The following is a 13,629-nucleotide window of genomic DNA, read 5'->3' as shown; positions in this document are numbered from 1 at the left end:
TCTAGGTTATTTCTAGACTCCCTTGAGACATTAAAGGGTAGAACAGTAATCTCTATAATATTCAGATACGAGTGGCATACATCTCAACTCTTATTTATTACATGAGTTCTCTTTTTACCCATAAAAACCAAACTGATGTATGTAACTCTCCTTACAAAATAGCTCTTTGGCCAGAGTCAAGGTCTTACAGTGAGGTGGACAGACTGCACCTATTGCAACATCAAAGGAGAGATGTATTTAAACTGTTCTTCTAAGATTTATTACCAAGGACCGACAACAGTAAATAATTCAAATATGTGAATGGTTAAAGATCAACACTGAGAAAGAAGAGAATCTCCCGCCACTCATTCTCTATTAAAGACCTGCTGGTGTGATGCAGCGCTGTACCCTGTATAGTTCAAAAAGAACAACTGATTGACGGAATGTTAGACAATGTCAAACATTCACCCCAGTACAGAGATCTGGGCCTAAATCCATCGTTTTTTTGCTCCACATGCCATTCAAGTTTAAACTCAGCCATATGCAAATTAGTCTTGACCCTGTTCTCAATGGGAACAGACCAGCCCGAACTGCCAGGCCAGGACCTCCCGGGACTGGAAACTAGCATCCTAGGACCGGTTTCGGAGTTTCACCCCTCATAAGCCAGGATAGCTTGACTCCAGTGGCATGGAGAACATGGGACCTACGTCAAAAATGCAGAGTCAAGACTGATTTGCATATGGCTGGGTCCAAACTAGGGTGGCGTGGTGAGCAAAAGAACAATGGTTAAACCCAGATCTTTGTGACTGGGGGGCAAATGTTTGCATTGTTCAGCATTCCATCCATCAATTGTCCTTTTTGCTTTTGTACCCTGTATAGTGGCATGCATAATTGGCAGAGGTGAGATGGTGTTTAATTCTTATACAGTGGGGTGTGTTACCTGCACAGGTGAGGCGGTGCTGTACCCTCCCATTGTGATGGGGACAGAGAACTGTTCCATGAAAACAGGTAATGTGCCCAGCTTCCCGGGGAAGACGAAGTCGAAGAGAGACCAAAGTTCCTTTAAGTTGTTTTGCATGGGTGATCCAGACAAGATGATTCGGTGTGGTGTACGGAACTGCAAGAAGAAAAAAAATCAAGAGTCAAAATACTGAAATGCAATAAGGCCCTTGCACACAGCCTAATGCTTTCTTCCCTCCTGCAACTGCATTTAGTGTGGAAATGAGGACGGGAGAAGTGATTAGGCTTGTTTAGAACCACAGACTACAAAATGATCTTGGTCCTATCAAACAACAGTCATAGCATGTAGAGCCTGAGCGAGGAACTACAGAAATAGCAAAAACAAGGGAAGGGATTTACAGAGGCACTCCACAAATCATAGTGAATGATCTTGAAGCCCAGGTGAGAAACGTCAGAGAGGACAGAGTAAGAGCTGTACAGGGCCACAACATTTTTCCACCTCCCACTTACTGCACTTAGAGGCTAAGTCAGGGACTATAGTCAGGATGGAGAAAAAGGACAAACAGCCACCACCACCACCTTCACTGCACTGTAAAGCTGGCTGTGAGCAGTAAATCTAAGAAGAGGGAAAGTAGGGCTTTAGGGTACCATACTGCTCCAATACCCTAACAACTAATCAGCAGCAGGTTTTGTTGCAACAACCATCTCACCTAGTACCTAAAATACTAATGTTCTCGTATAAGCAATGTAGCATTCACCATTTCCCCCAACAGTACTGCTCTAGGTGGCCACCTAGTCTTGCCTTAGCACTGGTCTAGAGGGTGAATGTGATGGTTGTTATGGGTGAAATGTAGTCCCCACCATACCAGAAATACAGAGTAAACCAGATTGATGCTGGGCAAAGCAAACTATGTCATAACATTATCACTGGAGGGGGGACACCGTTTGACAATGATAGTACAAAGGCTGTCAAAATGATCACACAAAGGCTATCACTATGATGACACAAAGACTATCATTGCAGTGGCACGTAGTCCATGACTGCAGTGATGCGAAGTGTTGAAATATCACCGCACTAACAGTAGGTGTAGCACTACATACTATTGTTACACCCCGGGTTTGCATGCAATGCAACCTTTAATAGAAGTGACATTGTGTGGCAGAATGCCAATGAGAGGCAGATACTGTGACGTGGCTTCTGTTATTGTGATGGGTAGGAGCGTAGCTAGAGAGGGTCACACTGAGTCCCTTTTGGCAAGGACACCTGGGAACAGAGGTGGATTTAGAACCAGACTACAGCACAAGATGCTTCTCACTCTTGTGGTGTGCGAGGTGGCCTGGGTACTGCTCACAGCAGTGGCACCTGGCCTGATGCTTAGTGATACTGGTGGCGCCCACAATTAACAATCCTACAAGATAACGCCTAACAGTAGGTGGCTCCCACCAATGAGACAAAGGAATGGGAATGGGACTGGTAGTGAACTGCACTAGGCACAGAACTAGATCTCTCTTCACTACAATGAGGACTTGTTTTTTTCACTTTGTTGTCGCTGAAGGAAGAACTCAGTTTGGTATCCAGATAGTGATGCCTGAGGTTCAATGGGCGTCTGCTGGCTCTCAGTACATTAGCAGCTTGAAGTGGGCACCTGAATCTCAGTGAACAGGCTCTGTATGGCCCGTTGGTTATGGTCTATGTTCAATAGATTTCTCACATATGAATATGGTGCGCAATAATTTTATGAGTACTTGATGGGTGAGTTAGAGAAAAAATTGCCAAATGTGAGATGAAATGGTCCTACATTTCCTTTGTTGCAACACCTGAATCTTAGATGTGGATGGAAATCTGGTTGATCCTTTGATCTCAAAGTAGTGGTGGCTGAGCACGGTTATGGGTGTTTACTGGAATATTGGCTGTTCCTGAGCCTAGCTGCAATGGGAGTTCTGTTTACTGTTTCACTGAGAAACGGGGGTCATTGTGGCCACTAGTTCTCAGTATTATTGGGCTCACTCGGTCATTGCAGTTAGAGACTATGCCAACTACTGTGCTACAGGGCAGGGGTACATGTTGTGACTCTTTAATCTCTGCATTGTAGGGTACTGAATGGTCCCGGAGTCTCAGTTGAGTGGGGTTCGTGTATGGCTACATCCTGTTAGCGCAGTGGGTGCCTTAGGTGGTACAAGCCTGAGCTGAGTAAGGACACCGTGTTCCTTCTTGGAGTGAGTGCAGTAAAGGCACAATAAGGGACTGGCATCTCAGTGAAGGTTTCAGTGCGTCCCTATAGGTTTGGTCAAATAGGAACACGTGTGGCCCTTATAGTGTAGGGTGCGGGACTATACATATATGTCTCAGAGTTGCGAGTGCTCGTCGTGGGCTGGGTATCTCCATGAAAAAAGCTCCTTGTGGCCTGTAGGCTTTAGTCAGGTGGGCAGACCACAACAGCTTCTCTGTTTGAATGCACCGGGGTCTTTGCATGAGCCCTGGGTCTGACTGCAGATGGGGCCAGTTATACCACTGGTTCCAGTAATGTAAAAGTTCTGCATGCTGCTGTTGCCACTGTGCAGTCACAGGCTCAGTATGAAAACAGGCTTTCATTGCACTGAAGTTTGCACAAGGGTTCAAGCACATGTTCAACAGCTCTTCACCACTTACCTGTTTGCATGCCATAGTCACGGCTGCATTGGGGTTGCGGATCTTGTGCCCCTCGTCCAGGACGACATAGTGCCAATCATATCGCTGTATGCTCTCCTGCATAAGACGCACATAGGAGTAAGAAGTGATGAGGATTCCGCCATAGTTACCAATTTCACGGATCAACCGAGCCTGAAACCAAATGAGAAGCTCAGGGACAAGTCCAAATCGAAACCCACTGCAAATTTAGGGCTCAGACAGAGACAAAATGTGGTTAGATGCCAAATACATCACTAAGGCCCTGTGTGAAATGGGGAAAGTGCAAAACGTTTTGGTGCTATTAACACAAATCTGAATGAGGCAAACCATCCTAAATCGTGTGTGCCAAAGTGAACACTATTAAGAAAGAGTAGCTCTATATACAAACCAAAAATAACATTCAACATTCACACACACACATACACTTTCTATTTGATAATAAAACTATTGATTTGTATTAAACTGAATTTCTGTATTTCAATGCCCTTTAACGACTACCTAAGGAAAGCAACAGGCTGTGATAAGACCCTGCAGTCCTGCTGTTAGGTAGTAGTAGTATGCGAGAAGAGATGCTTAGGTTGACGTGCACCTGTCGGCTTCGGCGGACAGTAAATGGTGCTACTCTTCTCATATCCAGCAAAAGGGCCGGAGCCCACACCCTGCTTCTGTTAGTGGTCACACTATGAGACTAGAAGGAGTACGTCACAAGCAACTTTAGAAAATGTTTATCAAAGAAATTGTAGCAAATAAATCAGGTAACATTCCCCCAGATCAAGAGGTGGAGTGTCAAATGGGAAGTAAATGTAAAGAGGCCTTGGATAGTGGATAGATATATCCAACAGAGAAGGATAGCATCCTGATGCACCATTGTACCATATCTTCTACACTTGTCACATTAAACTAAGTGTAAAGGGGGAAAGTCGTGTGTAGGAAGGAGAAGGCTAATGACTGACACCCGGAAGAAAATGAAGATAATGGAGAGCTCATACTATTGCAAACATAGTTACGAAACCCCAGCTTCATTTAAACAGGGTATGTGCATTTAGGATATTTACTTAACTGTATTTCTTACACATCCAAATTCCTAACATCGAATGCTCCTACTCTATTATGCACATGCAGATGTAGAAGAAACGCCACTACACTGAAGAAGATTACGGGTCTCACAGGCGGATTTAAGCATTTGCCGTCTGGTGAGGCATGGGGAGTGCAGAGACTCAGCATGTAACCACTTTGGACTTGTTTAATGCATAAGGAGATTCTTCAATCAACGGGACTGTCCAGATGTTGGGCATGTTCTTCAGGTCTTGTGGCGAAAGAGAATTATTGGAAAGAAAAAGTGACCGGTGACTGATCTTTGACCCTGTATGCATAGCCCAGACTGCCTTAGTTTGCTGGAGTCTCCAGTTTTGGGATTCGCTGAATAGTCTAGCCTTACACTAAATGGTTATATGGGGTTTGGGCTCAGGTACGTAAAGCATATAGTTATATACAACAAGCGTAGAAAAAAAAGAGTACATTACACAGACCAAAATGGTATACATTGCGAAGTCTCTAGACCAAATAATTGGTAGCTATTTTGAAAAAGATGTTACATTTGGAATATGTCAAACACCAGATATTATTAGTCAATGGAAATGACTGTAGCAGTTGGCTCACGATTTTGGGGAATCACTATTGTTTACTTATTTAGGCCAAGTGGATGAAGGATGCAGAATCTAGATGTGCTAACCAAGTCTATGCCAACAGTCTGGTTTCTCATTTGGTTCAAAGCAGCTCATTGGACCTAGACTCTGGTACAGTGCAACAAAATGGTTTCAAAAGGTCTCTGCGCAAATGTCACTGCATCAGGTTTCCAGGTGACCCCCAAGCTTGCCTTGGCTGTAGGTTGGAGCTTCTGGGAAATTTACAGAGCCTAAAGTACAGAGTACCTTCAAACTGGCTGATAATGGTTTCAAAATTGTACGTTTTAGGAGTACTGATCCTAGAAACCAACTAGGATCAAGCTAGAAATCGACCCAAAAAACGATTGGAATTCGTTTAACTCCAATCAACTGGCATACCCAATCCTCACTTAGCGGGATCAAGTCTGTTACCAAACTGCGAGGAATTTGCCTCCTTCTTCGTTGAGTAGACGGAAAACATGAGAAATGATGTGCACAGCTATCTTTGGAGCCTCGTCCTCTCTTACCTCACTCCAGCCTACCCCTCTGCTGGGTTATTGTACCCTCATGACCACCTGGGCACATCCTCAAAAACATGGATTTCTTTCAAAACTTTTCAGGAAAGCACCATTCTCATAATTCTAGCAAAGATGAAACCCTCAAACCACTTCAACGACCCTCAACCCTCCTATTTCTTCAATGAGATCAAGCCGTAGATGCTCCCACTTTGGACCACAATTGTAAACGCCTCTCTGCTTCAAGGCACTCCCCCTGACTGCCTAAAGTCTGGACAGGTGTCCCCCATTCTAAAAAAGACAACGGCAGGTCACACTGATCTAAACAACTTCCACCCTATCCCCAAGATTACAGCTTTGTCAACGCTCCTTTAAAAATGGGCACACATCCAACCCTGTAACCACATTTGAACAATTCTGCCTTCTGGACCAATCCCAATCTGGATTCCGCCCGGGGCACAGTACTGAATCAGTTCTTACACACATAGTGGATGATGAGCTAAAATGATGGATCAGAACGAATCTTGCCTTCTAATCCTCCTTGATCTATAGTCAGCATTCGATATGGTTAAGCACGACAACTTACTAGACTTACTGGAACATGGAAGGGCTTATCAGGGTCCCTCCTAAACGGGTTCAACTCATTTCTCCAAAATAGAACTCAAAGATTGAAGGTTAATCAGTCCCCATCTAAGACCACTCAAGTCACACTAGGGGTCCCACAGGGTTCCTCTCTCTCACCCACTCTCTTTAACTTGCTCATTGAGCCTCTATCTGAAACCCTGAGTTCATCCAACATCCACTACCACATGTACACTGATGACACCCAATTATAGCTGCTTTAGGTTATTGTTTTCATTATTATTGTTTTGTACTATCAAAACTATTTGTATCTATATCATGTGGGGATCCCTCCCTTTTCTGGGGAGATTTATTGGTTCCATATGTCTCTGCTCTCTGAAGATGTGTAAAGTGCTCTGATACCTGCAAGGGTCATGTTCACACTATATAAAACTTTTAAAAGAAAGAAATACACAGCAAATATCTCAAGTCTGGTTGGCTGGAGGCAGGTTACAAATGATAAGGCACAAGGAGATTTTAAAGCCAGATATCTTGGGTGCCAGTGAGCTTGGATTTCTTTGCAGAGCACAGGTTCTGGGACTATAAAGTTTCAAAATCTATTGAACCAGGGTGTTCTTGTAAGTCTTTATATGCTATCACACCCAAAAGGACAAGGACACACCCCCAGGCCATTGTCTAATGTGACTTCCCACAGACAGGCAGCTTCTCTGAGAGAGGAATAAAAGTGATGGACACAGTGCTTAGATTACTCTCAAACACCGATAATTTTGCTACACCACATTCCAGTTAATATTTTTTGCTCCCTTTGCTGCCAATGACAGGGATCAACTGGGTGAGGTTGCATAGGCCCCGGGCACAAAACACCTCCATTTTACATGTTACATCCCTTTTACACGATGATTTTTAACACACATTTGCTTTCACGGCCATATGGGTTACTGTACTCAGAAATTGGTTTGCTTACACTTATACCACTTTGTAGGCATTGTATTAAGCCCTGGAACATTCTGTAGAAGGACTAAGTTCACTGCGCAAAATGTTGTTTGTTGTAGACTGTTCAGCGATAGCTCTGGGTGGGTAGAATCAATACTGACAGCCAGACCAGAACTCTGGCATAGAGAGAATGTGTGAAGTTTATTATATAAATTGTACCCAGCCTTTGTTTAGACAGATTGTCGAGGTCGCGCCACGCCGGAATTCTAGCCCACCTGAACCCCCTTACCATCCTGAGGAGGACGGATGCCTCTTCTACACCAAGACTGGGTACCAGATGACACACACCCGCAGGTAAATGGGGAGTTACACTACTATAAGGAATTCTGGCAGACTTGCACACCCTATGCTTTAGAGGATAGGTAGTGCTAGGTAGGAGTACAATTATATGTAAGCATGTCATCAACGCAATTGCACAATGGTTGAATTGTTCATGCTTTCCACAATTCTTGTAAAGCTGACAACATTGTTTAGCTCCATTCTATTTATCATTGCAGCACACACATTTTACACAAGAATCCAATTGCTTCAATAAATGTTTGAAATGCCAATTTGTGTACTTCTTGTGTCTCCCTTTGGGCATGCCTGAGCTAACAACGAAAGGGTAGATCAGTTTCCACGATTTCCTTGGGGAATCAGGGTTGTCCTGTTCTGAAAGTATAATAGAAAGGAGCGGAGTAATGTTACATGTTATAGACAAATAAATGTTGTAGTACAAAATGAATTTGAGTTATGTTTTTATTCCTTATTCTTTATAATTATTTGTGTATTTCCTTCCTAATTGTTTCAATTATTCAAAAGTATTCCAATAAACCTATACATTGGTTTCCATCTTAACCATCACATGTAGAACTGATGCATTGATTCATTTATACCAGCAATATTCAAAATTATACACTTTGTAATAAATCAATTCAAATAAATGATGCTTAGTATATACAGTTGTACAGCTTAATGCTCAATACAATGCTCAATATGTACAATTATACAGCCAACGCGTTTCGTCCTATCTAGGACATCATCAGGGCTGTAAAAAAAAGAAAAGAAAAACATCATATCAATATACATTGTTCGATATATAAATCCTATCACGATACCTATATAAGGAAGAAATATATCCACAATATACAGAATATACCTATTTGACAGTACAAACTTGTTGATCATAATCAAAAATATCCATGTATAGAACAGTGTTAACAGCTGCTTGCAATACTGAAAACAATATAGTAGTTGCTTCATTCCTTAATTGTCGAAATTATGTCCATAATCCCATCCAAGGCCTGTCACCCATTCAGTATATTTTTATTCAGGAGGATAACCTATAGTCCCCTTTATATTTCAAACATGAAAGTATAATCTTTAAATTAAATTAGTATTTCCTAATAGTCCATCCCTACTGCTTGTTTCTCACCTCAATGTTACCTGAAACAATCCTTGCAAATCTATGCTCTCTTTTCCTTCCGTACTCTTTCCAATTCTTCGTTTCCTAGCACTTGCCAATAATTTCAGTATCTCATTCCATACCTCTGTATATCAGTTAGTTAATCTAAAGACAAAAGACAAGTCAATGATACCAATCCTACATTCTTTACCATTAATGGGCTAACGCATCCTACTACCATGACGTACCTTGGAATAATATATCCCCATATATTCCACAACAGATCCGATAATCCAGCTCAATAGCTAGAAACCACCATCTTTTTTCCAGACACTTCCACATCCATTATTATTCCCGTAATTTCAGATAGGACGAAACGCGTTGGCTGTATAATTGTACATATTGAGCATTGTATTGAGCATTAAGCTGTACAACTGTATATACTAAGCATCATTTATTTGAATTGATTTATTACAAAGTGTATAATTTTGAATATTGCTGGTATAAATGAATCAATACATCAGTTCTACATGTGATGGTTAAGATGGAAACCAATGTATAGGTTTATTGGAATACTTTTGAATAATTGAAACAATTAGGAAGGAAATACACAAATAATTATAAAGAATAAGGAATAAAAACAAATAACTCAAATTCATTTTGTACTACAACATTTATTTGTCTATAACATGTAACATTACTCCGCTCCTTTCTATTATACTTTTGATGTTCTTTACTTAAGTGGCTTTAACGGTGGGCCACTAGGAGTGAGCAGGAGACCATTAATTGCAAGTAAGGATATTATTACACTAGATTATACTCTCTGGTGCACACATAGCAGCAACCCTCATAGTTGTTTCTATAAGTACTATTGTCCTGTTCTGAGGTTGCATATATCATGCAGAAAATCGTAAGGTTAGCAGTCCAGATGGTGCACTGTGTACTAGCTAGGAATCAGGTCAAAATATTCTGATGGTGTGCACGGACTCAGCTCCACATAGTTTTGACGTTTATGTTGCCCAAACGCAGTCTTACTGTAATAGTAGAAAGTGTATGACACAACCATATGCAAATTGGTTGTGAGCAGCAATAAGCAAATCAGAGGCGGTCCTATCCAGACATTGGTCCTGTGCTGACCCAGCTCATTAAGAAGGGGTCAAAGTTACACCTCTTTAACACACAGAAAAGGCATTACTAAGCTAATAAAGCAAAGGTTTTTTTAAATATTGAAGGAGGACACAGCATAGTCACCCTCGCTGAATATTAGGCAGCATCTTATGTGGGCAAGGTGCTGCAAGTTCAGAATTATGTTCCCTTGAGGAACAAAAACAGTTTTGTGTTTATGGTACAGTGATGTAATCACACTCCTTCATCTACTGGCCAGCGCTTGGACTTAAACAGGCTCAGGTCTTACACAGTAATGGTATAAAGTTACTTCTAAAATACCAGTGACCACACCCAACGGTATGTAAAACAAGCATTGCAATGGCACTATCTACATTGCTTTAGAAATACTTGTATGCCAAAACACACACTGGGAAACTATGTAAAGCACAACTGTCCTTTCGGAATCCCTTTTACCACATATCTAAAGCAGCAGTGCCATGTAAGAAACCCACATTACCACAGTATGTAAAGTTGCATTGCTCTAGGAGCATTCTTTATCAGGTATATAAAGCACCACTACAGTGCAACCATGCATATTCTTCTGGTTTGTATAACAACACTCTCATGCCCAAATCCACAATGTCCAGGTGTTTACAGCACCACTGTCATGCCAGAAATCGAACAGCCCCACTATGTAAATCCTTATTTCAATGCAAACACAATTGCCAGAATTCTACCACCCTCAACTTGCAACCCCCCACCACCCCCCAGCTCATCATCCTCCTACACACTGGGGCCTGAACAACGATTACAGCTGAATGCGCTTCGACCAGTCCACGTGCAACTGTACCAAGTGCCTGCTGAAGTTAAGCATGTAAGACAGTGTTCCCTCCTGTACTTCTGTTTTTGCTCTGTGATGGCCAAGTGAAACTTCTGCTCCAGACTTAAGCTCTGTACGTCTGTGGATAAAATCTATGCACATGTGGATGCATCTGTGCTTATGCACACAAGCTGTCGTGCCAGTACACATGCTGATTTTTTTATCTGCCTGTTAGACCTAGCATCTTTTGGCATGGTTTCCCCAGTCTTTTTGTTTCTGACCTCCTGTTTTTGACTGTAGACTGAATTTTTTGATGGTTTTTGATGTTTTAGGACTTTCGGCAATTTACCACTGCTGACCAGTGCTAATGTGCAAGTGTTCCCTGTCTAAAATGTATTTTTTTTTCCTCCATGATTGGCCAATTTGATTTACTGGTAAATCCCTAGTACAGTGCACCAGGTATACCTAGGGCCTGTTAGTCAAATGCTACTAATGGGCCTTCAGCACTGATTGTGCCACGCAAATGTTTGGCCCTGCAGACATGTCTTGGGCCTGCCACTGCAGTGTCTGTGTGTGCCGTTTTAAACTGTCTTTTCAACCTGGCAAGTGTACCCACCTGCCAGTCCCAAACCTTCCCTTTTACTACATATAAGGTACCCCTAAGGTTGGCACTAGGTAGCTCCATGGGCAGGGTGCAGTTGATTTAAAAGGTAGGACATGTATTGTTGTGTTTTACATGTCCTGGTAGAGAAATACCGCTAATTTTGTTTTTCACTACAGCAAGGCCTATCTCTCCCGTAGGTTAGCATTGGAGCTGCCTTGTAGCATCTTACAAGTCTTCTTATTGAAAGCCGATAGAAAATTGAATTTTGGTGTCTCTGTATTCACAATTTAAAAATACATATTTTGTATTCTAAATATTTGTACCCGGATATAGATGCCCATTTCAAAGCATTTAAGAATTTTATCGTACATTAATATTTACTGTATTGGAATTATGAATTGTTATTGAGATCCCGCTTTACCACTTATCTTCTTTTTTCACATCATGGGTCTGTGATTAAATGAATCAAGGTACTGTAACCGGGGTCTGCATGACTCTGTAGCCAGCCTGCGCTCCATTGAGGTCGGCCCCAAACTTTGAGATCCAACTAGGTCAAGTACGTCGTAATAGTCCCAGCCAGAGCTATTGTGTTTCTAAGCGCTAGAACTGCATTTAAGATTGAAGAAGTTGTCATTGGATTTTTGTATGTTGGATTTTTGTTGTTTTGGTCTTGTTTTAATCAGATAAGTATTGGTTATTTTTTTTAACTGGTGTGGAGGACTTTTGTGGTGTTTTCAATGTTACTGCGAGTACTTTACACATTTCCTCTGAGGATAAGCCTGACTGCTCTTGCCAAGATACCAAGGGGGAGATGGGTTATTCAGAGAGTGTAAGTCTAGAGTGTCTAGAGTGAGGGTCTGTAGTGCTAGAGGCACTCTTGTGGTCTGACACCCTGTGATGACCTTTGACTACCATTATTTTAATTGACTTCAGTGTGTTATTTTTCTCTAGCCTGAATGTAACATGTTCTGCATATGCCTGTTTCTCTTAAAAGTTTATTTCTTGTAGTCTTTCAGTGGGAGCTGTCACGGAGTACAACAGCCTTGCCAAGAACAGAACGTGTGGGATGTGCATTTGAAAGGATGAGAGGGAGAGAGAGAGGTGTGGAATGTACTTTTTGGTCTTGAAGTGCGGTGTTGTGAGCGGTGATGCACAGGTGTGCTCAGTGTTGTACATTGAGAGATGAAGTATGTGAATCTATAAGCAGTTGTGCACAATTGTGCATTGTGTTGTACATTGATGAGAAATATGAAGTTCTTACTATTGGCTTTGACATGACCTCACGTCATCCTGAATTCTGACTCTGCCTTGCTTCAGCCTTTCTGCATGCACAGCAGCGCTTGCAAGTTGTTTGGATTAATCTCGTTCAAGAGCTTTTTTGTTTCGTAAGAGATTGTTTAATGTACTTTCGTGAGCTTCGTCAAGATAAAGGCTGGAACAAGCGTGGGAACGTGAGCACTCCTTCCTGCCATGGAATGCTGGCCAGTTTCAGGAGGGTTCCTGGCGCAGAGGGAAAACTGTCGAACCTTCTAGTGTATGTTTTGAGATTATAAAGCTGAGGGTTGTTGACTTAGAAACCTGGATTTTGGAATCCGAACGGGGACGGACGCATCTACTTCGGAGTGTGGAACCCTGGTTGCTGAGGCTCTGAACCCTTGCTGTTTAATTCCCCCAGTCAGGAGTGGGCTAAGATGCAGTGTTTGCACCAGGTGAAGTATTGAGTTTTGACTAGTGCCATTGTGATGCGTGGTGGCTGTGGTCATTTGAGGTGCTTGAGCTTTGATTATTGCCATTGTGATGTTTGGCCAGTGGCTTTGATCATTTGAGGTGTTTTCTTTGTGATGTATGAGTGAGTTGAGGTGCACATCCAAAGTAGTCATTTGATGTATATATAGCTTTCTGTTCTCTTGCAGGACGTCCCAGTATATTTTCCTTGAGCCTTATCTCATATTTGCTGCTTGTTTATTCATCAGTATTATTCATGCATTTAACTGCTACATCTATCAAGTGTGTTATTATTGCTTGCATATAAACATATAAAGAGCATTGTGTAAAATAAAACCCCAAGCCTTATTCTAAAAGAGTCCTAGCATTTTGTAAAATAAAACCCTTTTCTAAAGGTATTGTTTGTTTTGTGTTATGTCTTTTGCTTCCCCGAGTTTTGAGCCATCGTGTGGGAGCCATATTATCTGAGAGGCAAAAGCAAGACATTTGGCGTCACTTGCCAGGATTCGTAAAGAAAATTAAAAGGGGAAAATGCTCTCTAAAATGCCTATGTTTTCAGTTGCAGTCTCAGATGCCAACTGAGTAATTTGAGAGGGAGATTGCCTCTCTTAAAGAGGGAAAACAACTT

General features: G+C 41.9%; 1 protein-coding gene across 3 annotated transcripts in view; it reads right to left on the bottom strand.

Moving 5' to 3' along the window:
• ERCC6 (ERCC excision repair 6, chromatin remodeling factor) overlaps positions 1-13,629 on the bottom strand; it is a 175,945-nt gene that overhangs the window by 67,412 nt on the left and 94,904 nt on the right. For all 3 annotated transcript variants that reach the window (XM_085608761.1, XM_085608759.1, XM_085608760.1), the window contains exons 9-10: positions 3,590-3,760; positions 920-1,096 (exon numbers count right to left, since the gene is read on the bottom strand). In XM_085608761.1, coding sequence (XP_085464887.1) covers positions 920-1,096; positions 3,590-3,760 — 348 coding nt within the window. The remainder of the gene's footprint in view (positions 1-919; positions 1,097-3,589; positions 3,761-13,629) is intronic.

This window comes from Triturus cristatus, chromosome 1_2 (assembly GCF_964204655.1).
Source record: "Triturus cristatus chromosome 1_2, aTriCri1.1, whole genome shotgun sequence".
Lineage (NCBI taxonomy): Eukaryota > Metazoa > Chordata > Amphibia > Caudata > Salamandridae > Triturus > Triturus cristatus.
This window is presented reverse-complemented; position numbering and strand designations above follow the sequence as displayed.